Source organism: Cheilinus undulatus, linkage group 1 (assembly GCF_018320785.1).
Source record: "Cheilinus undulatus linkage group 1, ASM1832078v1, whole genome shotgun sequence".
Lineage (NCBI taxonomy): Eukaryota > Metazoa > Chordata > Actinopteri > Labriformes > Labridae > Cheilinus > Cheilinus undulatus.
In genome coordinates, this window is record NC_054865.1 from 57,940,495 (window position 1) to 57,967,239 (window position 26,745).

Consider the following 26,745-nt stretch of genomic DNA (forward strand, 5'->3'; position numbering starts at 1 on the left):
TTTTTTTGAGTGTGCCCGCTCTTCTTTCTTCCTACTATATAACAAGTCCCAAAGTGGTTTTAGGTTTTAGGCTTATCAGCAATATCATAGCCTGCAGCTATTACACCAAAGTAATTGTGTTTACACATAGTGTAACTGCAGTGTTCTGATGTGATAAAGGAAAAGGTAGTTTTTAAAATTTGAATATACCCTTTTCTGTTCATTCCTGTGGAGAAAAAAACATGTACACCGTGAGGGTTGCTTTCCTATCCGGATATCAAAGAATAATTTAATCTTTGTTCTATAAAACAACATTTCAGGTCCAATTTGATGAGTATGATGGAGCCATTGGTTTTGTCAATATCAAAAATGTTCACTGGAAGTTTGTGGTGAGTATTAGCTACTCATGTGCCTGTAGTTTTTTTTTCTCCAAAATTTATAATCATTAGTATAAAGATGAATAAATGAAAGAATAAATTCACATAACCAAACACATACAATATTACTGTACTAAATGAAAAAATAAGTATGTACGTAATGTGTATTTTTTATTTTTCCTATTGTTGGTGACATGTTATGGTTTAATGACATGTTTATTTTTCAAACAGTATCTCCATGCCTCGTCAAACCAAATATTTGTGGTTGATCCTCTGCAAGGGACAAAAGAGTTGGAGGACTCCAGAAAAGCCGCATACAGATTTGGGTAATATTAAATAGAATATGGGAAAATAAAAGGTAATGCCCAGACTTAGTTGAGCCGAAGAGTAAGTGTAAATGTAAACCAAACTTGATATTCAATGTTTTTTTTTTTACAGACAGTATTTCAAGATGCGATGGAACAGACTCGGAAAGGAGGACTGGGTTGACATCAGATGGAAACCTGGCAAGATAGCCCACAACTACCAGAAAGATGACATGAGCTGTGGGGTTTTTGTCATGCAGGTGAGGCATAGCTATGAAAAAATATATATGATGAAGTATGAAATTACACATTTTTTAATGTCTAATTCATACACAATTATCTCAACATCCACACAGATGGCCAAGATGACAGTTATGGACTTCCCAAACATCCCAAAGCAGTTTCACATCAAGACTTCCAAAAAATCTCTTCAAAAACTTAGAAGAGAAATGGCCGAGGAAATACTCCAAGCATCTAGTATCTTTCTAGATATTATATGAATCTATTTAGCACTTCTTATTCATTTAATGACATACCCACATATACAGTGTGTAAATGTGTGTGTATGTGTTTTCAGTTTCAAAGGATGACTTCTGCTCCTTCTGTGGAAGAGACAACCAGCCCAGTAATGTTGGTGATCCTATTTGGGTGAGATTGATGTTTAATTGTATTTAATTGTGTATAAATACTCAAAATTGTGGACAGTTAGGAATGATATCGCAATGGCAACAAAAACCCAATATTATATAAGCGATTCATTGCAGCTAACACTTTGTTCACATATTTTTTTCCTATGTAGATTCAGTGTGGAACATGCACACGCTGGTTCCATACAGGCTGTCTGGGGATGACCGCAGACGCGATACCGGATGAAGACACTGCACGGTACTGTGCCTTATGTAATAAATTAAATTAAACTGTTTCCAGGAAAATCCAATTACCTGTTTCTGGTGTCATGCTTTTGGGTTTGTTCCTATTTTTCAGTCTGTTTTCTCCAAAACAGCTGTAGTACACCCATGGGGTGACGATTGATGTGTGGAGTGATTTTGGAGTCTCCATACTGTATAACAGTGGAGCTATTGATTATTATTTGCAATAAATATTCACCAGAAATATATAAAAAGGCATATTTTTCCAAAACAGCTGTTTTACTATGACCATGAGGAGTCCCTTGGTGTGTGTGGTAATTTTGAAGTCTCCATACTGTATAACAGTGGAGCTACTGATTAATATTGCAAGATATTGATGATTAATAACAATAAAAAATCACCAAAATTATAGAAAGGCACATTTTCCCAAAACAGCTGTTTTGCTATGACCATGAGGAGACCCCTGGTGTGTGTGGTGATTTTGGAGTCTCTGTCCTGTATAGCAGTGGAGCTATTGATTATTGTCTGCAGCGTCTTTCTCTTGTATTGCAATTTGCAGACGGTCCCTGCGCACTCGTCCGGCTACCGGCTGCACATAGAGATCAATATTATTCATCCAGCTCGAAGAACGGCATTTTTTGTAAAAAAAAAAAAATGGGATTTTAATTCTTGTAGCTAGTAGTCTGTGCTATTACGACGTGAATGAGGCATCATTTGTGTTTGGACAACGTTTCGTCTTAGAGTTATTGATCCCGGAAGTCCGAATCTGTGAATATCTTTCCAACTTTACCTTGCTCAGCAGGAGAGGCCTCCATGCAGACAGTCTGTGGGGCATTAAGAAATGAATCAATAGTGTTAAAAAAAAAAAAAAACACGAGGCTTGTGACAGTTTGACAAAATAATATCAGAGAAATGTCTTTTTTTAGCGTCCTTCACAGTTTCCTGATAATGACGCCAACAGTCCCTGAACATTTGAAAAGACACCTGCACTCTACGGCACGTGCGTCTAGCAGCACGAGTCGTGTCGTTTAGCCAGGGCTCAGATTTAGTTTTGGGCTGCCTGGTTTTAAAAGGGGCCACCGTATCTAAAACAGTTTGGCAGGTTGAGTGAAACCATGAGCTAAGCTCCTCCGTACTACACACAGACTCGGGTTTGACACAGTACTGATAGAAAGCAGCAGAGAAATGAACAGCAGTGGAGGGGTTGACGACACGACAGCGCCGAGGAGCAGCGGGACTTTCAACTGTATTACAGGCATGTGGTCAGAAAACACTGCATCACAGATCTCAAGATTAGAAACAGGCAGACCACATGAGAAGACCGGATCCGTGTTTGTATGTGGGACCAGACACAGACCACATAAGATTAAAAGAATCAATGAGGTTCAAAAAGTCTTTTGCCATCGGCTTATCAGGGCAACACACATGAATATTAAAGTCCCCAACAATAAGAACACAGACATACGTAGGCATGATTTCAGACAGGAAGTCAGAAAAGTCATTTAAAAAGTCTTTAATATACTTGGGAGGCCGATAGACCACAGCACACAGCACTGTGTGAGAGCGACCCAGCCCAAACACGCTCAACTCAAAGCTGGTGCAAGAGGACGACAGCGATAGCTGCTTACATTTATAATGATTCCTGTAGACAGTCGCTATCCCTCCTCCTCAGCCCGACGTCTGCGGAGAGTTAAAATAGCAGCAGTCATGGGTGAAAGAGCTGGACTCACCAACACTCAGCCACGTCTCAGTCACACAGAGGAAACCCAGCCCTCGCGATGTGCAGAAATCCTGGAAGACAAAAGTCTTGTTCGCTAGCGATCCGGCGTTAACCGGGCCAATCCTGGCAGGAACCGGCCTGGTTAACGCTGGCGATCCGGCGTTAACCGGGCCAATCCTGGCAGGAACCGGCCGGGCCGCTGCGTTAGCTGTCCTGGGAGCCTGACAAAGAGGCCACAAGTTACCTCACAGCGCCTGGGGGGCAGGTAGAGCAGATGCTGCTAGGCCGGGAGCCAGGTCCACCCCTCAGGGTGTTTTCTGCTAAGTTTTTTCACTGTGATTTCCTGTTATCTTACACCTTGGGCCATCACGAGTTGATACCAACCACCCCAACTTAGTGACGTTTGGTCTCAGGAGCCAAAAAAACCCTTTATGGGAAAAGCTCCTGGCGAAATGATGTCATTGTACATATTAAGGTACTGCAGCTGCACAGATGGTCAGAAAATCCTCAAATATTGCAGGATGTATCCTGACACATAGGGGCAACTACCAGAAAAAGATCCAGGGGTGTCCTGCCTTTCAGTTCTCAAATATCACCTTTTGTTCTATTTTTTGTTTGAGCTGTAACTTATTTTCTCTGCAGAATGTTCATCTATAGTTCAGAAATGTCGACTAGAGTCATTTATTCCTCGTCAGGACTGAGCTCTTTAATAAATCTCATATGATGACCTGGTGTTGTATGTTGTTTAATGTTGCGCCATCTGGAGGATTAACATTATTCTCTTTTCATGTAGTCCACACTTCAGATAGTATATCAAGATGTAACTGAAGTCCCACCTCTTGTTTAAGACTGGGTTTAGATGCCAGAAAATATGCTGAAGCCCCTTTGAAATGGTAATACTGGATTTTTCCGATTCTTCCTGTTTTGGGGTACAGTGGAGAACTTTGGTCATAGCAGCTGTGATCCTATAGATGGAAAGGTCACCTTGGACTTAAACTGAAGCTTAGAAATGTGGGAAGATTTTAATAAACATTTTAGGTAGTGAAACAATAATGAAATGTTTGAAATTGATCACTTTTGATGGTGAGTTTTCAGGCAGACATTTTTTTGTCTTTTGGGGTATATTGAAGGTGATATTTGAGAACTGAAAGGCAGGACACCCTTGGATCTTTTCTGGTAGTTGCCCCTATGTGTCAGGATACATCCTGCAAAATTTGAGGATTTTCTGACCATTTGTGCAGCTGCAGTACCTTAATATGTACAATGACATCATTTCGCCAGGAGCTTTTCCCAGAAAGGGTTTTTTTTTGGCTCCTGAGACCAAACGTCACCGAGTTGGGGGTGGTTGGTATCAACTCGTGATGGCCCAAGGTGTAAGATAACAGGAAATCACAGTGAAAAAACTTAGCAGAAAACACCCTGAGGGGTGGACCTGGCTCCCGGCCTGGTAGTTTCTGTCACATCTCCGCAGCAGTGTCTAAGCGCTGTGGATACATCTCTGAGGATCATGACAGTTGAATTCCCGGACTCCGACCGCCAGGATTTCTCCGTGTCGCTGCTGCGCAGCAGGCGGATGACCAGCGCCCGTGGTCCGCCGTGTTCAGCTGGGTGAGGCTGCAGGGTGCGGTGACACCTTTCAATTTCGAAGAACATGTTCACTTTCAGGATCTGTGGAAGCCATTCCTGTAAAAAGCTTACGCCATCGCCGCCTGGTAAGTTCCTACGCCTGGCTCTATTTCCCATGTCGTCAAGTTTTCCTCGGAGTTCTTCAACTGCAGCATTAGTCTCTTTCTTATGATCGGCAATGTCTGCACGGAGATCCACCACAGTCGTTTCATAGTCCGACTGTTTGGCCGAGAGTTCCGCCAGCTTTGCGTAGATAGCTGGGTGCCCTTTTTCACCAGTTCTTGCCTCTTTTATCCTGCTTTATGCAAATTGAATTTTCCCTTTTTTGGTGCTTCTTGCCACTACATGTCACTTTTTCTCATTTTTCCCAACCTTTTAGTCATTTTTCACTTATTTCCCCACCTTGTTGCTGCTTTTTGCCCATTTTTGTCATTTTTCACTCATTTTTTGCCAAGTTTTTGTGGCTTTTTTCACCATTATTGACCCCTGTAAGCCATTTTTTGTCGCATTCACCCATTTCACATTTTTTTTAAATCACTTTTCACCGAGTTTTTGCCATTTTCTGCCTATATTACCCCAGTTCACCCATTTTTGGCCCCTTTTTTTGCAGCTGTTGGACCTTTTTTTCCACCTTTAACTTGCCTTTACTGCCACTGTAACCCTCTTAGATGGTGGCTCTTGCAAAGGTATTTTTCAACACTTTGGCTCTTAGGTTGAGAAACACTGCTTCCACAGCAACAGCTTTTCTGGGGAGATGTAATGAATTATTTGAGCAGCAGAGGGCGCTGCTGTACCATTTTTAGTTTGCCTTATTGATCCTCCTCAGCTACCGTACAGAGAGCAGACACTGTTGTATGTGGTATGTGTTGGATTAAAGGTACCCAGCATCAAGTAAACCCGGCACACAGTATGACAGGCTCCACACCTAACAAACAGGAGTTAGACTGCACATGTCAGTGACGGCTCTCTGTGTCTCAAACACGTCTGACTAACTCAACGGTTCCCAAACTCTTTCTGCCGGGCCCCCCTTTGGCAGATGAAGTAATTCTCAGGCCCCCCGCCTCTCACCGTACATATCAACATGTAAAAACATGTCAACATATAATCATTTTTGTAAATTACTTTTTATTTTCAATTTAGCACCACATAAAACCTTAAGAAAGATTTAAAAATCTGACTTTCCGAAGATGGAGCAATTCCCTGAAAATTCAAACCTAATAAATATCTTTAAGAATCATACACCCAGTCCTGTGATAGTTTCAGTGTCTACTGCAGGTTTATTTGGTCCTGCAGATCATCTTGAGTCCTGGGTGCAGCTGTCAAACTGCCACACCTTCAATGTCCAGCTGTGATTTGTTTCTTCTGTCTTGATTGAGGCGACTAGATGAACCAATCACACACAGGCAGGATGTTGCAGTAGCAGAGAGTGTGGCCGAGGCCCTTGTGCCTGTCTGTGGGTACTCTTTTTTCATTCCAGTCCAAAAGGTGGACCACGTCCTGGACTTGAACTGAAACCGCATTGTTGAGTCTAAGGCCACATCAGTGAACTGTTCCTCTTCAGCAGTGTTGAAGTCATCAGCTGGTGTTGCTTTTCCTTACCTTGCCACACTTTGACCTTTTCTGTCATATAAAAATATGAACTCTTAGATTCATAATTTCACATTCAATCCTAGTTTGACCGTTTAAAGTCATGATTTTGACTTTCATCTCATTTATTATCTTTAAAACACAGGATATCATTGTTTCACCTTTTGATTGTTAAATATCATGATTTTGAATTTTATCTCAGTTTTGCTGATCATTTCAACTCCTAAATTTCACTTTTATCTCAAATTTTGATTGTTCAAAATCATGATTTTGAATTTTATCTCAGTTTTGCTGATCATTTCAACTCCTAAATTTCACTTTTATCTCACATTTTGATTGTTAAATATCATGATTTTGAATTTTATCTCAGTTTTGCTGATCATTTCAACGCCTTATTTTGACTTTAGCTCCTGTTTTTATCTTTAAAAACACTATTTTGACTTTTTTTTAAATCAAATTTTGACTTATAAATCATGGTTTCAGATTTTTTGCTCATATTTTGCCCTTTAAAAACATAATTTTGGCTTCAAATGTGATGTTTTTAACCTATAAAACTCATGATTTTGACTTTCATATCAGTTTTGCTGACCATTTTAACTCCTAAATTTCACTTTTATCTCACATTTTGATTGTTCAAAATCATGATTTGAATTTTATCTCAGTTTTGCTAACCTTTTTAACTCCTAAATTTCACTTTTATCTCACATTTTGATTGTTAAATATCGTGATTTTGACTTTTATCTCAGTTTTGCTGACCATTTTAACTCCTAAATTTCACTTTTATCTCACATTTTGATTGTTCAAAATCATGATTTTGAATTTTATCTCAGTTTTGCTGACCTTTTTAACTCCTAAATTTCACTTTTATCTCACATTTTGATTGTTCGATATCATGATTTTGAATTTTATCTCAGTTTTGCTGATCATTTCAACACCTTATTTTGACTTTAGCTCCTGTTTTTATCTTTAAAAACATTATTTTGACTTTTTTTAAATCAAATTTTGACTTATAAATCATGGTTTCAGATTTTTTTCTCATATTTTGCTCTTTAGAAACATAATTTTGACTTTAAATGGCACGTTTTTACCTATAACACTCATGATTTTGACTTTTATATCATACTTTGACTTAAAAATCATGGTTTCAGATTTTTTTTCTCATACTTTGCCCTTTAAAAACATAACTTTGATTGTTAAATATCATGTTTTAAACCTATAAAACTCATGATTTTGACTTTTATATCATACCTTGACTTATAAATCATGGTTTCAGATTTTTTTTCTCATATTTTGCTCTTTAGAAACATAATTTTGACTTTAAATGTCATGTTTTTACCTATAACACTCATGATTTTGACTTTTATATCATACTTTGACTTATAAATCATGGTTTCAGATTTTTTTTCTTATATTTTGCTCTTTAGAAACATAATTTTGACTTTAAATGTCATGTTTTAAACCTATAAAACTCATGATTTTGACTTTTATATCATACCTTGACTTATAAATCATGGTTTCAGAATTCTATCTCATATTTTGCCTTTTAAAAACATAATTTTGACTTTAAATGTCACGTTTTTACTTTTAAAACTTGTAAGTCTGACTTTTTATCTCAGACTTTGAGTTCTTTTCTCATCATGTTCATCTTTTAATCTCAGAATCATTAAGGCTGACAGTCTGTGGTTAAATATTGGCCCTCAGGTTAGACCCAAATCCAGAATCCGGCCCCTGCTGTGTTTGAGTCTGACACCCCTGACATAACAGATCAGTACAACGCCCCGCCCACACTCACGTGACCCTCTCCCTCCCAACTTAGCATGATCCAGTAAACAACAACCTAAATCACCCCTGAATCATGTAAACACATGCATTCCCCCTAAAACCCCAGACTTATTCATTCAGGGCTCGTGCACCACAACAGAAAAAAACTTTAATTTCATAAATCAAACTTCAGAGTCTTCAACAGACGCCGAACTTCTTTTTTCCCAGCTTCCCGCGGAGCTTAAATGCAGCCACGTGTTTTCTCTATTCTTTAGAACGATGACGTCAGGTGACGGGGCACACCTATACCTGCCCACGCGCGGTCACAAACCGTGAAGCGGCTGCGGAGTAATGCGGAAGTGCGTGTCTGATCAGAGTTATTGATTATCAGCGGAGAGGGATGGATGATTGATGGATGATTTACAGACAGGGCAGCCTGAGAAGAGATGTTTTCTCACTCTGAGAACGGACACGGAGCAGACATGTTCTACAGGAGCGCTCAGGTAAAACACCCTCACACAGGTATGCGCGTGCACGAGCTAACAGCTAGCCGTGCCACGGACGGTTAAATGTCAGTAAATAGAGTAAAATATGAAGAGAGGATGGTGGAGAGCAGAGAGGACAGGTCTGAGAGTTAAACTGGTCTAAGCTGATGTTACTGAGAGGTTTAAAGTTCTGCTGAGCTGACAGCAGAGAAGTAAACTGGAGAATGTACGGTGGCCTTCAAAGACCGACTACAAAAACTTTACTGAAACTCAAAAACATTATTAAACATTCCAGTGTTTCGGAGAACATTTGTGTGAAACAAAACAATTTTTAGAGGAGAAAAACACGTCATGAAGTATTTTGTTAAAAGCTACAACTTTTTTATTTTAATAAAAAAATATTATTGTTTATGAAACACAAAAATTCTTGAACTTTTTAATGACACAGAAATGTGTGAATGTTAAAATGTTTTGTGGCATGCAGAAGTATTTGGTGATATGCTAACATTCAGTAACGGCAGAAATATCCGCTTTACAAAGAGTTCAAAAAACAAATTCAAAAAACATTTCTAAAACAAATATTTCATGGCATGGATAAATTCTTCACAGAATGCAAAACACAGTGCTCTTGATATTTCGTGCTTTTGTGAATTCATTTCATAAAATGTCAAAACGTTTTTTACACAAATATATTCTATGATAATAAAATGAACTCACTGAATGAAAAAAAAAATAATGGAAAAAACTTCATAAATGCAAAAACAAGTTAGACAAACTTTATAAAATTTTGATTATATTAACAGTTCATGAAATGTCTTAAAAATGATTACGAAAACATTATATGAATCTTAAAAAGTCATGAAATGCCAAAAAACTCCACAAAAAAATAAATCCAGAAATTTTGTTTTGAATGTGAATTTTAAAAAGTCATGAAATGCCAAAAAAACTCCACAAAAAAATAAATCCAAAAATTTTGTTTTAAATGTGAATTTTAAAAAGTCATGAAATGCCATAAAAGCACAAAAAAAAAAAAAAATCCAGAAATTTTGTTTTAAATGTGAATTTTAAAAAGTCATGAAATGCCAAAAAAGCACAAAAAAATTAACCCAGAAATTTTGTATTAAATATAAATTTCAAAAAGACATGACGGCCAAAAAAGCACAAAAAATAAACCCAGAAATTTTATATTAAATACTATTTTTAAAAATTGATGAAATGCCAAGAAAGCACAAAAAAAAAAAAAAAATCCAGAAATTTTGTTTTAAATGTGAATTTTAAAAAGTCATGAAATGCCAAAAAAGCACAAAAAAATTAAATAAATCCAGAAATTTTGTTTGAAAAAAATACATTTTAAAAAGACATGAAATGCTAAATAAGCACAAAAATGAACCCAGAAATTTTGTATTAAATATATATTTTAAAAAAGACATGAATTTCTAAATAAGCACAAAAATAAACCCAGAAATTTTGTATTAAGTGGAAATTTAAAAAAGACATGAAATGCCAAAAAAGCACCAAAAAAAAAAAAAAAATAAATCCAGAAATTTTGTATTAAATATAAATTTTAAAAAGACATGAAATGCCAAAAAAGCACAAATAATAAACCCAGAAATTTTGTATTAAATGGAAATTTTAAAAAGACATGAAATGCCAAAAAAGCACAAATAATAAACCCAGAAATTTTGTATTAAATGGAAATTTCAAAAAGTCATGAAATGCCAAAAAGCACCAAAAAAATAAATAAATAAATGAATAAAAATAAAAATAAACCCAGAAATTTTCTATTAAATGGAAATTTTAAAAAGACATGAAATGCCAAAAAAGCACAAATAATAAACCCTGAAATTTTCTATTAAATGAAAATTTTAAAAAGACATGAAATGCCAAAAAAGCACAAATAATAAACCCAGAAATTTTGTATTAAATGGAAATTTTAAAAAGACATGAAATGCCAAAAAAGCACAAATAATAAACCCAGAAATTTTGTATTGAATGGAAAAAAGTTTTCACAAAAGAAAAAAGCATCTCTTGACATGCAGCACAAAAACACTTCATAAGCCCTTAAAAACATTTTTATTACCGGCGATATCATTCATGAAATATCTAAATACGTACGTAAATAAAAGTCTGAAACATCTCTATTTTTAACACAAGTTTATATATAAAATGTAAATGAATGCCATGAAAAAGTAATAATATAGTTTTTTTATTCATTTAATATAATGTTTTAGTGTTTATGAGTTTTTTCTTCCATTCATAAAAGTTCACTTCCTTCATCACAAATGTTTTTATTTCATTCGTGGTTTTTTTTTTTATGATTTATTATTTTTTTGTGTGTTTTATGGATTGTTCTTGTATTTAATGAAATTTTTTTACAATCTTTTCACATTTTGTTTTAGTAAAAGGTATCATAAACTGTAAATTAATCCTCGGTCAGTTTAATTAAATGTTTTTGTAGTTGACCTTTAGGGCCACCGTAGAATGAAAGATGTTATTACTTTTAAATTCATAAAGAAATGTTGAATGATCAGCAGTGACCGTGCTGGCGGACTGATCTGATTATTGATCATAGTCAGGTTTATAAAGGCGGTATAATCCTGTCGTGGAGCTCAGTAATGTTCAGTGACAAATAAAATGATTTTATATTAAATATATTTAACTGAAACTGAAAGGATCCGCAGGGGATGATTATTTGACCAGTGTGTATTTGGACTCGGTGTAAAGTGTACTGTCCCTTTATGACTGTTATAAACACTGAGCAGGGTTTATTATGGGTATGGAGGAGGGGGGGTAGTCCCGGTCCCGGTCCCACCCTGATGAAGGTTCACTATTCAGTCTTATCTGATCATTGCTGATGGCATGAACCTGCAGGGACGACCTGACAGAAAACCAGAGCGACAGTGAACGCACCACAGCAGTGAGCAGGGATCACGTCAAACCTGCAGAGATGTTTGGAACAAGCACAAAGATGGAGAAAGCGCTGCAGGATCGACCCGGAGCCGCTGAGGGAAAACCGATCATTCATGTTGAACACAGCTGTGGATCTCAGTTTTAGGAGAGGAACGGAGCAGAAACACGAGTCCCTGAATGGACACGGCTAGTTTACGAGACAGAGGGCTGCTTTAAAAGGACTTTTATGCCATAATAACTAAAGAAAGAAGTGAAAAAACACCAACAATCCTCTAAAACCTTAGAGAAAGGCTGAGTGTTGGTGAAGCTGGGGATGTCGGGGGCGTAGTCGGTATCCTCGCTGGTCCACCTGCTTTTCCAACCAAAGGACAGTCAGCTTGAGGGAAACACTGAGTTAGTATCTGTGTTTTAATAATGATAGAGATGAAGAATGATGATTCATCAGCCAGGAGCTCTTTAACAGCTTTTCTCCCTTATGTTACCATAAACCTGCTTTTAAAGGACACACAGACATATTTAGAAAACAAACCTGGTGGAGTACTGGTTCGAATAAGATGATTTCTCAGTTAAGAGTTACAGGGGAGTCGTGATGAGCTGGTTCTAAGAGCTGGCTCCTGTTTGAGAGACGGTTTCCTTTATTTGTATTTTTGTTCTTATCTAAAAGACACAAAAAGGCACAAATGAACCAGCCACAGTTAAGGCTTTAAATTGAAAATGGTGCACCTCAAAAGTCAAACTATGATTGTAAAGGTCGAAATAGTACATTGAAAAGGTCAAAATATTAAATAAAGTCAAAATAATAAATAGAAAAGTTCAAAATTTGAAATAAAAAGTTAAAATGATAAATTGACAGAGTCAAAATTTGAGATAAAAAGTCAAAATTATAAATTGAAAAATCTCAAAATAGTAGACAAAGTCAAAAAGACCAATTCAAAATGGTCCAAATATGAAATAAAAGTCCAAATAGTAGACTGAAGTCATAATTGTGCTATGCCAAATTGAAAATATGAAATGAAAACACAAATGAATTACCCACATTTCTTTTAGTCTAGTTATTTTTACTCTTTATATTTTTTAAGACTTAAGGATATTTGATATCATCAAGGTTAAGTTGGAGGAAATCTGCAGATTTTAGGGCCAGTTGTAATAAGAATAGGATATTACCATGCAGGCCAGGTTTAACTGTAGCACGGGCCAGATTTGGCCCCCGGGCCTTGAGTTTGACACCCTTGCTTCAGAGAGAGAATCAGCAGCTTTCTGTGGTTCTGTCTAATGGTGCTGTGTGTGTGTGTGTGTGTGTGTGTGTGTATGTGTGTGTGTGTGTTTCAGGACAGCTTCGAGCTGTGGGACAGACGGAAGGACAGTCACAGCGCAGAACCTTTACTTCCTTCTACGGTGAGTTTGCTTCATACAGGAACAGATAAGAGCTCAGCGGCTCCGCATGCAAACACAGAACAGCTGATATCAGCCTGAATAAATCCACCATTTGACTGTTTAACACCGATAAACTGTGAGCCGTCAGACGTGAAGCGGAGAGCTCGGTGTGCTCCTGAACGTCACACATGTAAAAGAGGCTGAGACCATGAAGTCTAAACACGCTGATCAAACACACATCAGTCTCATTTCCATGTTAACTGGAACAAACACGCTGGAGGGATCGGACGCCACCGTTTCTCTCCCTCTTCTGAGTCACATGACCTTTGTTTACTATCCATCCTCACAGCCGGGGGCGGACTGGGAGGAGAACTCTAGCCCAGAGTTAGACTCCATCTCAGGGAACGGCTAAGGCTGGTTTCACATCCGAGACCCTGAAGTCCGTTTCAGTGATCAGGGTGAAAACCAGCTCACTGCAGCGGGCCCAGGCCTGCTCAGAGAGGGGGTTCAGGCACGGTTCATGCGGACTAGACTTGATCCACAAGAGATCTGAACGCAATCCTAAACTCTCCCGTCTCTTTAAAACCGTTCTGTCCGTGCAGCACGGGTCCTTTCTGTCGTCTGAGCTGTAGGTCGATGTAGACGCAGGAAGAAGGTCGTCATTAGAATCATTCAAACATCACAGTAGCAGGATGGACTCCACCGTCCACACAGACCACGGCCCTCTCTCCTCTTTCTTCCTCTTGGTGTTTACAGGTCCTGGTGTTAAATGTTAATATGGTTGACTAAAACCATGACTACAAATGTTTGTCCACCACCTTTTTCCACAGGGACTAACAGCTATAGATCCATAGATCCCTGTAGATCAGCTCATAGATCTTTGATGACAAAAACTCCAGAGGAAAGTGAATTCTGAAACATGATTTTGTTTTTATCAGACTTTCGGTCCGTGAGATTTCTCCTCTGAAGATAAAACACAACGTCGCTTCAGCTCTTAGCTGCAGAGAGCCAGGATCCCAGGCTATGCTGGTGCTATAGAGCAAAGCACAACCCCAAAAAAGTTGGACCACTGTGTAAACTGTAAATAAAACAGAAGTCAGTGATTGTCACATAAACCCATTTTACTATTATCACAATAGAGCAGTGATACTCAACGCCTGGCTCTGGAGCCACGTGTGGCCCTTTGTAATTATTTGTGGCTCTTTTATGTCTTAATTTGAAACATTATTTCCATTTTTACCACTTCTTTTTGACACTTTTATCCTGCTTTTTGCAATTTTTTGCCCCTTTTTTTTGCTTTTTTGACATTTTTCACCCATTTAAGCTGCTTTCTGCAATTAAATGACACCTATTTCCCATTTTGCCGCTGATGCGTTTTGCCCTTTTTTTCCTACCTTTTGCTGCTCTTTGCCCGTTTTAGTCACTTTTCACTCATTTTTTGCCATGCTTTTGCCACCTGTAACTTTGTTTTGTCACTTCTCACCCAAATTTGCCACTTTCTGCCCTTATTGCCAGATTTCCCCCCCATTGTTGTCACTTTTTACCCAGTTTTTGGCGTTTTCTGCCTACTTTGTTGCCACTTTCTGCCCTTTTGCTGCTGCCTTTTGTCCATTTTCGTCAATATTCATGCATTTTTGGTCATGTTTTTAACAGTTTTTGACCATTTTTGCCACCTGTAACTCTTTGTTTTGTCACTTCTCACCCAAATTTGCCACTTTGTGCTCTTTTTTGTCACTTTTCACCCAGTTTTTGGCGTTTTCTGCCTACTTTTCACCCTTTTTTGCTGCTTTTTGACCATTAAATTCCACTTTTGTCCCTAATTTTTTGCCACTCTTTGCTGCTTTTTGCCCATTCTACCACTTTTTACTGCCTTTTGCCCATTTTAGTCACTTTTCATTCATTTTTTTCATGTTTTGACAGTTTTTGACCATTTTTCCCACTTTAACTTATTTTTATTGCCACTTTCTGCCCTTTTTGCCACATTTCCCCCATTTTTGTCACTTTTTATCCAGTTTTTGGCTATTTCTTCCTACTTTTCACCCATTTCAGCTGCCTTTTGCTATTAAATGCCACTTTTTTCCCAATTTTTTGCCACACTTTGGCTGCCTTTTGCTTATTTTAGTCACTTTTCATGCATTTTTTGTCATGTTTTTGACAGTTTTTGACCATTTTTGCCACCTGTAACTCTTTGTTTTGTCACTTCTCACTCAAATGTGCCACTTTCTGCCCTATTTGTCCACATTTCTCCCTATTTTTGTCACTTTTCATCCAGTTTTTGGTGTTTTCTGCATACTTTTCACCCTTTTTTTGCTGCTTTTTGACCATTTTGCCCACTTTAACTTATTTTTATTGCCACTTTAGCCCATTTTTTGCCACTTTCCATTACTTAGATTGCAAATGTATTTTTTAACAGTTTGGCTCTTTGGTTGAGCAGGGTTGAGTAACACTGCAATAGAGCATAAACAACCTATCAGAGGTTAAACTGAGACATTTTACCATTTCAGGAAAGCTCATTTGATGGCAGCAACATGTCTCTAAAAAGTCGGGACAGGTCCATGTTTACCATCGTGTAGCATCCCCTCTTCTTTAACAACAGTCTGTAAACATCTGTGAAGTGAGGAGACCAGCTGATGGAGAGGAATCTTGTCCCATTCTTCTCTGATGTAGGATTCTAGCTAGTCTGGACTGCAGACGGACCAGTTCAGGACCCGGACTCTTCTCCTGTGAAGCCATGCTGTTGTGATGGATGTGGTATGTGGTTTAGCATGGTCTTGCTGAAATAGTCAAGGCCTTCCCTGACAGAGACGTTGTCTGAATGTTGCTCTAAAACACTGCTCAACCAAAGAGCCAACTTGATGAAAAATACCTTTGCAAGAGCCGCAATCTAAGCGGTAAAGCAAAAACAGCTTGAAGTAGCAATACAAATAAGTTAAAGTTGGCAAAAATAGTCAAAAAGCAACAAAAATGGGTAAAAAAGGGGAGGAAAAGTGGAAAAGGGGTCAGAAAGTAGAAAAAAAAAAACAGGTAAGAAGTGACAAAAAAATGAGTTATAGGTGACATAACATGGTCCAAATGTGGCAAAAAAATGAGTGAAAAGTGACTTAAATGGGTAAAAAAACAGTCAAGAGTGGCAAAAATGGGCAAAAAATATGAAACAAGTGGTATTTAGTAGCAAAAGGTAGCTTAAATGGGTGAAAAGTGGCAAAAAAAAAGTTTCCCTTTTTTAAGGTTTTCTGGGGAATAATATTGAAAATGAAGACATAAAACAGCCACATGTGGCTCCAGAGCCACACGTTGCGTGACTTCTGATTTTGTTTACAATTTTACACAACGACCCAACTATTTTGGAAATGGAGTTGTACTTTTACTTTAGTATATGATCAGATCAGTCGTTTTACTTCTGCTTCAGTAAATTTCAACCAGGGTAATTTTACTTTTACTGGAGTCTCTGGAATGAAGTCGAACAGGAGAAGCTGGCAGCAGTTTGACATTTAAAACCAAGGTTGTGTTTTGGGCATTTTACCTCCGTTTGATAGGACAGCTGAAGAGAGACAGGAAATATGTGGGGAGAGAGATGGAGGAAGACATGCATCAAAAACATCGCTGAGCAGGGGCGGAGCCAGACATGTTCAAAATCCAGGGCTAAGCCCAAACAAAAGATGGCCGAGGGGTGGACACTTCCCTAGAAGTTTTTTGTGCACCGGACAGTTTAATGCACAATTTTTGTGCACTTTTAAATAAAAATTTAAATTCAAAATAGCAACAAATTTACCCATCATCTAGGCAGAAATAATGATCAAGCTGAACAAATACTTAGTTAATAACATCTTTTTTTTTCTTAACCTAACTGAGCTAAAAGTGTCATTATCATTCTAAAATCATGACTCCAGACTGGAGTCCAATAGTTTTCACTTCTGCCTCCTAAAAATGTCTGGAGTTTATATTTGAAGTAACATTGCATAGGTAGGGTAGGAATTTGGTGAAAAAATTTACCAATGAAGCTCGAATTTTCAAACAAAGCACATAAAAAGCAACATTTTTGGTTAGAAATATTAATTTATTCATGAAAATAAGAACAATTTTAAAAGTATTTTTTACACTGCCATTTAAAAATTGGCATGCATTTTGCAAGTCAAAATTCTGTGAAAAAGTCAGAATTCTGTCATGTTTCTTGGAATAAAAAAAAATGCATACCAAATTTTTTTGTTAATTGTCCCTAATCCTCTTCTGTACATGCGTTCTTTATAGTAGGAAAAAAAAAAAGATCTGATTTTTAAAATTGTTTTTAGAATTACATTTCCACGCGCCGGTCAGCCAGGACATTAACAACATACTTAAGACCAACTTGAAAGATTGGGGGCTTTTAAGAAAACATTTGCCCCATAAGCCACCCCCTAGCTCCGCCCACGTCACTGAGACTGGGAATCGTTCCCCGGCCAGCTCTGAGGACTCCCACCTCTGGAGGCCTGCACCTCCGACTGAGCTAGACCGACCCCAACATGAAGGCTTCTAATGGAGCTTCTAAAAGTCTTCTCTGGGCGGCGTTGCATGTGGACTCAGCCTTAGTTTCTCTGTCAGAACCCCGATCAGCTCTTGGGTCCATGTAAACACACTTATTGGCGGTGTTTTGTGTTCTACAGCCCGCCCACAGGACGTTCGACTATGTCCTGGTGGCGCCCAAAGTAGACGACGAGTCGGACCAGCGAGCTCAGAGACAGGCGGCCTTCATCCAACAGCTGCAGAAGAAAAACATCAGCATCACTGTGAGTGTGCAGCTAAAACACGCTTCATTACAGGATGACATGGAAGAAATGCTCCACCTCTGTGACACTGAGTCCATTCCTTTAGAAACTAGGAGGGGTGGGGGTTTATCACAATCTGTGTGACGTAAATCTACAAGGATGTTTGTTCTCTGATGTTTCCTGATCTTGTAGAAGATCATTCACGATGACAAGGTGTTCTTTGGACTCCGTGCTCCTAACGAGGTGTTTGAGGACTACCAGTACCTGCTCAAGGTGTCCGACTCCTGCAACTGGTGTGGAGACGTGAGGGGGGCTGTCACCCAGGCAACCAGGTACCACGCAGCATCCATGCGTGCTGGAATACAACCAAACCTACAGTCATGGACAAAAGTATTGGCACCCCTGGAATTTTTCCAGAAAATTCAACATTTCTCCAAGAAATTGTTGCAGTTACAAATGTTTTTGGTATACACATGTTTATGTCCTTTATGTGCATTGGAAAAACACAAAGCAGCAGAAGAGAAAAGACAAAATTGACATAATTTTACACAAAACTCAAAAATAGGCTGGAAAAAATTGTTGGCACCCTCAACTTTATATTTGGATGCACACCATTGGGACAAAAAAAACTGAAACCAATGGTTTCCTATAGCCATCAACAAGCTTCCTACACCTCTCAACTGGAATTTTGGACCAGATATCAGCGTCATAATCCAGGATCCTGGATTATGACGCTGATATCTGGATGCTCTTGCAGACACGATTCTAACCATGCTGAAGGAACCAGATTAAGATCACAACTTCTTCACTGCACTGGAAAGGCATGACATGAAAAAACTGGAAGTAGCCCAGCAATGGCGGCTATGAGAGGCGCTCCGATTGGCTGTGTAGTGGGCCAATCAGAGAGCCGATGATTGTTTGTTTTTCACATTCATGTTCAACTAACCGTATTTCAACCGTTTACTTCCTCTCCAGGATTCGAATCGTCCACTTCATTCTCCATCAGACCTTCATCAACACAGGAGGTGAAGACATCATACGTGATTATTGATTATTTATTGGTTTATCAGATGTGACTGTAGACAAACGGCCAGTGTTTTATTCCATCAGAGAACCTGTGGGAGCTGCTGGGATCTGACGTGTTTGAGACCATGTTCTGTCTCCATGAGGTGAGTCTGATCGATCGTTGATATTGATTACCCGCTGATTCAGACTGTTGCTGCTGTGTTTGATAGACACGGACCTCTATGTCGAAGACGAGATGATACAAGGTAGAAAATACACTTTATGGACAAAAGTATTTGGCCGTCTGCCCATTATGCCAACAGGGACCGTAATAACGTTGTATTCAAATCCAAGCACTTTAATATGGAAGCAGTGGCGCAAACTGGGGTTTACGTCCCGCCCCTTGACCTTATGGTGACCTTACGGTGACCTTATGGTGACCTTACGGTGACCTTATGGTGACCTCATGATCAGAGCAGCTGCCTGGCTCTGTGCCAGAGAAGAGACAGAGTCTGTTTTCTGTTTCAAATCTCTGTTCTGATGCGTTAAAGCAGTGATACTCAACTTGTGGCTCTTTTATGTCTTCATTTGAAATATCATTCCCCCAGAAAACCTGAAAAAGGGAAACTTTTTTACCACTTTTTACCTTTTTTTGCCACTTTTCCCCCATTTAAGCTACCTTTTGTCATTAGATACCACTTGTTTTATTTTTTCCTCATCTTTGCCTTTTCTTTTTGCCATTGTTTCCCATTTTTGCCCTTTTTCACCATATTTTTTTCCCCTTTTCCCCTCATTTAAGCTGTCTTTTGCCATTAATACTAGTATTTCCCTATTTTTTGCCACTTCTTTTAGCCACTTTTATCCCATTTTTGCCATTTTCACCATATTTTATTCATTTAAGCTACCTTTTGTCATTAAATACCACTTGTTTTATTTTTTTCCCCATTTTTGCCTTTTTTTTAACCATTTTTTTGCCCATTTAAGCTTCCTTTTGTCATTAAATACCACTTTTTTTTACTGTTTGCCCCTTTTTCGCAGCTTTTTCTCCATTTTTTGCCACTTTTTTTTCCAATTTTTGCCATTTTCACCATATTTTCCCCCTTATCCCTCATTTAAGCTGTGTTTTGCCATTAAATACTGGTATTTCCTATTTTTTGCCACTTCTTTTTGCCACTTTTATCCCATTTTTGCCCTTTTCACCATATTTTGTCCATTTCAGCTATCTTTTGTCATTAAATGCCACTTGTTTTATTTTTTCCCCACTTTTGCCTTTTCTTTTTGCATTTTTGTCCCATTTTTGCCCTTTTTACCATTTTTTGCCACTTTTTGCGCTTTTTAACTACGTTTTGTCATCAAATACTACTTGTTTACTATTTTTTTCCCATTTTTTCCACATCTTTTAGCTACTTTATCCCATTTTTGCCCTTTCCCTATATTTTACTCATTTAAGCATCATTTTGCCATTAAATACCACTTGTTTCCTATTTTTTGCCCATTTTTGTCAGTCTTGACTGCCTTTTGCCTGGCTCTTTGCTTGAGCAGGGTTGAGTAACACTGCTGTAAATGATCCATAGACCACTGTGGCTGATAGATTTGGTTAATTTATCTCACAATGAACAAAAAAACAGAATTTAACTGACTGTTAACCTAAATAAAGGCAGAGACATCAGCTAACAACAGACTGGACTGAGATGAACTGCTTTGTGGTTTTTGATTGGAGTGTTAGAGGGGCGGGGCCATTCCCTACTGTGGGCTGGTGACATCATGAGCCTATATATTAGCCCCGCCCACATTAAACCCAGCCAGGAAAGAGGTGAAAACTTTCTAACAGTCTAAATCCAGAATTCAGTCACATGTAGATCTCAGTATTTTCACGTTTACAGAATATTCCAACATTTCTAGAGTTTTCAGACAAAAACTTTGGATTTCACTTTACAGAGTCTTTAAGTCAGACTGTGAATGAATGTCAGTCTGAACTCATGTTGGTTTGCATACAGGATTAAAACCTGATGTTTGTGTGTTTAATTCTCCTGCTTTTCAGAGAAAGACGCAGAAGTATCTGCAGCAGAACTGGGCTCGATGGTCCGGTCTGTTTGTGGGACAACCAGTCAGTGAAGTTCGGTCAGTACCGTAGTGAACCGGTGTTCGTCTACTTTCTTATAAAATCAGTCAAATTTTACAAATATTGATCTGAAACTGTGTATTTATCATGCTGATGATGAACTTAGCACGATATCTATATTTTGTATATACTGTATATCATTGCTGAAAGAATGCTTCCAGTCAGTAAATCTTATACTGCTGGAAAAACTTTTTTTTTATTTTTTTAATGGAGCCAGGTTAGTAAGGGAGCATGCATTTGTGGGATGAGCAGCAGAGCTGAGTAGGATTATTATGAGGGTTATCAGTAAGGCTGAACGGTTTTCAAAAATTCTGTTTTGTGATTTTTTTTCTTAATATTGTGATTTAATATGTTTATTTTTAGGTTCCTCATCTTATGTATTGTTTGTATTATAACCAGCACAATAATAAACAAAACTAGGGATGAACGATGTGAACAAATATTTAACTGTGATTTTGGCTCATAAAAGAAATTTGATATCAGTTGCTATACTTGAGGGGATGCTGTTTTTTTAAATGTTATTCTAACATAAATACAGAAGTTTGAATGTAGACTTAATTTATAGCTGAACTCTCACACCTGCCTCCTACTGGGGTAAAGTCCTCCTTCAAACCTGGCTGTCATAGTGAAAGAATATTCTCATGGGAATTTGGGAAAATTTTTAGGATGTTTGGAGAAGTTTGGAAATTTTCCAGCATGCTTGTGTAAATCTGGGAAAGGTATTTGTTATTTTGGGGGAGCTTTATTTTAATTTTTTGGGGGGGTGGGGCATTCTTTTGATTTTTTTTTTTTTTTTTTTTTTTATTCTTGAGGAAACTTTTTTTAATTTGGGGAATTTGATTAGAAATTGGGAGGCAGGGCTTCCTCTGAAATTTTTATCTTGATAGGATATTAAGGGGAATTTTCCGTCATTTTCTTGAAATATGGGGAATATATTTGGGAAATTTGGTTTAGGGTTTTGTTTTGTTTTTATAATTCAGGAATATAAATTGAATTTTTGGTGATTTTAGAAAAAATACAATGTAGGCTTTATGGCAGGGGTCGTCAAGTTCATCTGCACCAGGGCCAGATTTAGTCTGGATGGAAACTCTGGGGGCCGGACTTTCAAATACACAAAAATTAAATAAATATTTTGGTCTGATTGAATTATTATTGCAGTAGTATTTGTATTTTCTTTCAAAACACAGGACATATAGCCATTATCAGTCAGATCTATCCCTGTTATCTGGCCCCTGAAAATCCCAGAATATGGGCCCTCCCCAGTTCTGATTTAGTACTAATGTTAACTCATTTTTGATACTTTTAACCCTTTTTTGCCTCTTTTACCTAATTTTTGCAAGATTTTAACCCCTTTTGAACCACTTTTCCAGCATGTTTTATTACACTTGTGCCACTTTTATCCATTTTTGCCACTTTTCTTCTATTTTTACCACTTTTTAACCCCTTTAAATTACATTTTTTCACCAATTTTTGCCACTTTAAACCCATTTTTGATAGTCTTTGCCTCTTTAACCCAGCCTTTCTTTAACCCATTTAAACCACTTTCCCTGCATGTCTTATCTCCTTTGTACCACTTTTAACCCATTTTTGCCATTCTTCTTCTATTTTTGCCACTTTTTAACCCGTTTTTGATCATTTTCCCCCTTCAACACAGTTTTTGCCTTTCTTTAACCCATGTTAACCACTTTTCCTGCATGTTTTATCCCGTTTGTGCCACTCTTTATTCATTTTTGCCACTCTTCTTCTATTTTTGCCACTTTTTAACCACTTTTCATGACTTTTTTTGCCACTTTTTCTGTCATTCATAACCAATTTTTGAATATTTGATACTTTTTGCCCAATTTTCCTCCTTTACCAATTTTAACCTCTTTTCACCACTTTTTCTGCACGTTTTATCCCTTTTGTGCCACTCTTATCCATTTTCGCCACTCTTCTTCTATTTTTGCCACTTTCTAACCCCTTTTAATAACATTTTCTTCACCAATTTTTGCCACTTTTAACCTATTTTTGTTACTTTTTGCCTCCTTAACTCAGTTTTTGCCTTTCTTTCACCCATTTTAACCACTTTTTCTTTGTGTTTTATCCCATTTGTGCCACTCTTTTATCCATTTTTGCCACTCTTCTTCTGTTTTTGCCATTTTTTAACCCCTTTTCATTATTTTTTTTTTGCACTATTTTCTGTTATTCATAACCAATTTTTGATACTTTTTGCCCAATTTTTCCTCTTTTACCAATTTTTGCCACATTTTAACATCTTTTCACCACTTAATCTGTCATTTTTGCAGCACTTCTGCCAACCTTAACCCTTTTTAAATATCTACTAATTATGACAGTAAATTTCAGTAAAAACAGATCAAATGTGAAGTCATTCTAACACTATTTCAATATTAATTGTTTGTGGGATGGATTTTACAGCTGCAGACATTTAAAGCCAAAGGATACTCTTAAAACCACAACATCTTCTTTGCCTCCTTTTTCTTAATCTAATGATCTTCTGGGGGCCGAACAGGAAGCTCCGGGGCGGGGCTGGTGTGGCCCCCGGGTCACCAGTTGATGATCAGTGCTTTTTGGTTTTATTTCACTGCAGCATTTGAGGACATTTTGGGGTACTTTTTATGGGAAACTTAAGTATTTTTTACATATTTTTCTCTGGAATATATAGGGTTTTTTTAATTTTAGGAAATTTGTGTTGATATTAGACATAACTTTTAGTCAAAATGAATTCCTGTTCCAAGACTTGGCTGAGCTTTGTTAACTTATTAGGTCCTAAAAATCCAGATTAGTGTGAGGAACTAAACATGCATTCCAAACTAAAGCCCAGGGTTAAGACCGAACTTATGCATCGCTGGTGCAACAGGCTGCTGGTTTCAAACCTGCACAGGGAAGGTTCTACGCCTTTCTCTCGCACATGTAGATCTGAAATAGTTTGTGCTCAAATGAGAGATTCAGACTCTGATGGACAACGCCTCCACACATGAAGGTAAAGAGTTAAAAACTGGTCTGAAGTGTAAAAACTGAAGTGTTTCCTGCCTGCAGGTCTTACTTCGGAGAGAAGGTGGCGCTCTACTACCTGTGGCTGGGCTGGTACACTAAGCTGCTGGTTCCTGCTTCAGTGCTAGGACTAGTGGTGTTCCTGTACGGACTGGCCTTCTTCAACACAAACCCTCTCATGTGAGTCTGACGCCACGATTGAAAACTGTGAACTAAATCACGGGAGACGTTTCTGACGTCTGTGTCCGTCCTCAGTAAGGAGGTGTGTAACTCCAGCGTCATCATGTGTCCTCGCTGTGATAAGAGGTGCACCGTGTGGCAGCTGTCTGACACCTGTATCTACGCCAAGGTGAGCTCACCTGCTCACAGTCTGCATCCACACTCACCGTCTGGATGGTCAGAGTCTGAAGACCAGGAGTGTTGAATGAAACAGTAAATGGATGTTTTGGTTTCAGGTCAGCCATCTGTTTGATAACGAGGGGACGGTGGCCTTCGCCATGTTCATGGCCATCTGGGGTGAGTGTCTGATCTATGATAGAATATCTATAATATTATTGATAATGATGCTGTCTGATCGCTGTGGTCACATCTATGAGGATAGAAATATGATCTCTGCTGTAGCATTCCTGCAGGGTCCTGAAGGTTTTTTATTTATTTTGCATTTTTGTAGATGTAATATTTTTATTTGTGGGGCGGTCTTTCCTTTATTGGAGAGCTGGGACAGTGGATGGCAGGGGTCATCAAGTACATCTGCACAAAGGCCAGATTTAGTCTCAACAGAAACTCTGGGGGCCGAACTTTCAAATACACAAAAAATAAATGAACATTTTGGTCTGATTGAAATATTATTACAGTAGTATTTGTATTTTCCTTTAAACTACAAGACATTTTTAGTCATTACCAGTGAGATCCATCTCTGTTATCTATAACGCAGCAGGCCTGACAACAGGATTGGCCGGGCCCACTGTGCGAAATACAGGGGGTCTAGGGGGGTCTGAGACCCCTTAATTGACACAAGAGACCCCTTGAAACCCTCAACTGCAAAATTTTAGGGGGTCTCTTGAGAAGTATTTATAACGTCATGTTTTCACTTGCTATTGTCACTACAAATGCCATTTGAAAGCACGTCATGTTTGTTTTCATGAAGTTCATTGTAAAGAATTTATTCACATATAAGAATACGGAAGAATAATGTCTCTGATAAAGCTTCCAAAGGGGGCGCTGTTTCAAATGCTCCGCAACAATGACCTCGCGTAACCCTGCCATACAGCTTGTGTATTTCTTACCGCTTTGGTTACTCTCCTGAAATTGTGGACTCAGTGTGCTTAAATTCAGCGAAATATGTCAAAGAGAAAGCAAAGTTCTTTGCTTGAAAACTTTGGATTCACATCTAAAAGACTAAACCGAAACAGTGATGAAGATGGAGCAGAGACATCCCGAGCTAATCCTGGTGAGGCAGCTGCTAGCACATCTACCGGTGAGTTGGGGTCTCCAAAAAACTCGATTAAACCCAGACTTAATTAACTGATTGTGATAGACCTGCTGTCTGCATATTGAAATATATATTTCGCCATACATCGGTTGGCTGGGTTCATATGTGCATGTATGCGTGTGTATGTGTGAGCGCGTGCCCACACGAGAGGGATGCGCGAGTGTCCTATTTGGTCACAGAGCAGAGTTGTGCTGTGGTCCTGCAGCTGCGTGCAGCTTTGTTGATGATGATGCTAGACTGGGTGATGTGTGTTTAATGTGTGTGTATGCGTTACTTGTGGTCCTGTATACTGCATGTTGTGTAAGACTTCAGCCTGATACTGGAGCACTAGTTCGGGTGGACCCCCCGATTAAGGCCAGGTATTTCACACATTGGCTGGACCCCTGAAAATCCAAGAGAATGGGTCCTTCCTAATTGTCATTAAGCACCAATATTAACCCATTTTGACACTATTAACCCCTTTATGATACTTTTTGCCTCTTTAACTCAATTTTTGCATGATTTTAATCCCATTTTTAATCCCACTTTTCCTGCATGTTTTATCCCCTTCGTGCCTCTCTTATATCCATTTTTGCCACTTTTCTTCTATTTTTGCCACTTTTTATCCCTGTTATTGCATTTTTTTTCAACAATTTTGGCAATTTTAAAACCATTTTCCTACTTTTAACCCATTGTTGATACTTTTTGCCCCTTTTTGCCTCATTAACCCAATTTTTTGAAAGATTTTAACCCTTTTAACCACTTTTTCTGCATGTTTTATCCCCTTTATGCCACTTTTTTAATCAATTTTTGCCACTTTCTAACCCATTTACTTTCTTGCACTGTTTTTGTCATTTGTAACTATTGTTTGATCCCTTTTGCCCCTTTTTTCCTTCTTTACCATTTTTTGACACATTTTGACCTCTTTTCACCACTTTATCTGGTCATTTTTGCAGCACTTGTGCCAACCTTAGTTTTTTTTTAAATATCGGCTAATTATGACAGTAAATTTCTGTAAAAACAGATCAAATGGTTAGTCATTCTAAAACTATTTCAATGTTAATTGGGGTGGATTTAACAGATGCAGATGCTTAAAGCAAAAGGATACTCTTAAAATCTTCTTTTCCTCCTTTTCTGAATTTAGTGATCTTTCGGGGGCTGGACAGGAAGCTTTGGGGGGCCTGATGTGGCCCCCGGGCCACCAATTGATTATCAGTGGTGTATAGAGTTGGAAACAGGAATGAGAGAGTAGGGAAAGAGCAAAAAGCTGGACTTGAACCCGGCCCAGGGCCCCCAATAAGGGGGGATAAAGGGAGAGCTTTGGGGCCCAGCTCTGGTAACCATAATTTATTTTTAGCCTAAATAATAACCGCTCTTGTGTGTTAAAATTGATCTTAAATCCTGACAAAAGCAAACTCCTA

The 26,745-nt window shown here is 38.2% G+C and overlaps 1 protein-coding gene across 1 annotated transcript in view; it reads left to right on the plus strand.

Moving 5' to 3' along the window:
- The first annotated feature begins 8,546 nt into the window (after positions 1-8,546).
- Positions 8,547-26,745, plus strand: part of ano9b (anoctamin 9b) — a 39,194-nt gene continuing 20,995 nt past the window's right edge. The window contains exons 1-10 of the mRNA XM_041786687.1: positions 8,547-8,727; positions 12,949-13,014; positions 17,634-17,756; positions 17,928-18,067; positions 18,711-18,760; positions 18,846-18,904; positions 20,782-20,861; positions 23,899-24,033; positions 24,109-24,202; positions 24,309-24,369. Of these exons, the coding sequence (XP_041642621.1) occupies positions 8,671-8,727; positions 12,949-13,014; positions 17,634-17,756; positions 17,928-18,067; positions 18,711-18,760; positions 18,846-18,904; positions 20,782-20,861; positions 23,899-24,033; positions 24,109-24,202; positions 24,309-24,369 (865 nt within the window). The 5' untranslated portion in view covers positions 8,547-8,670. The remainder of the gene's footprint in view (positions 8,728-12,948; positions 13,015-17,633; positions 17,757-17,927; positions 18,068-18,710; positions 18,761-18,845; positions 18,905-20,781; positions 20,862-23,898; positions 24,034-24,108; positions 24,203-24,308; positions 24,370-26,745) is intronic.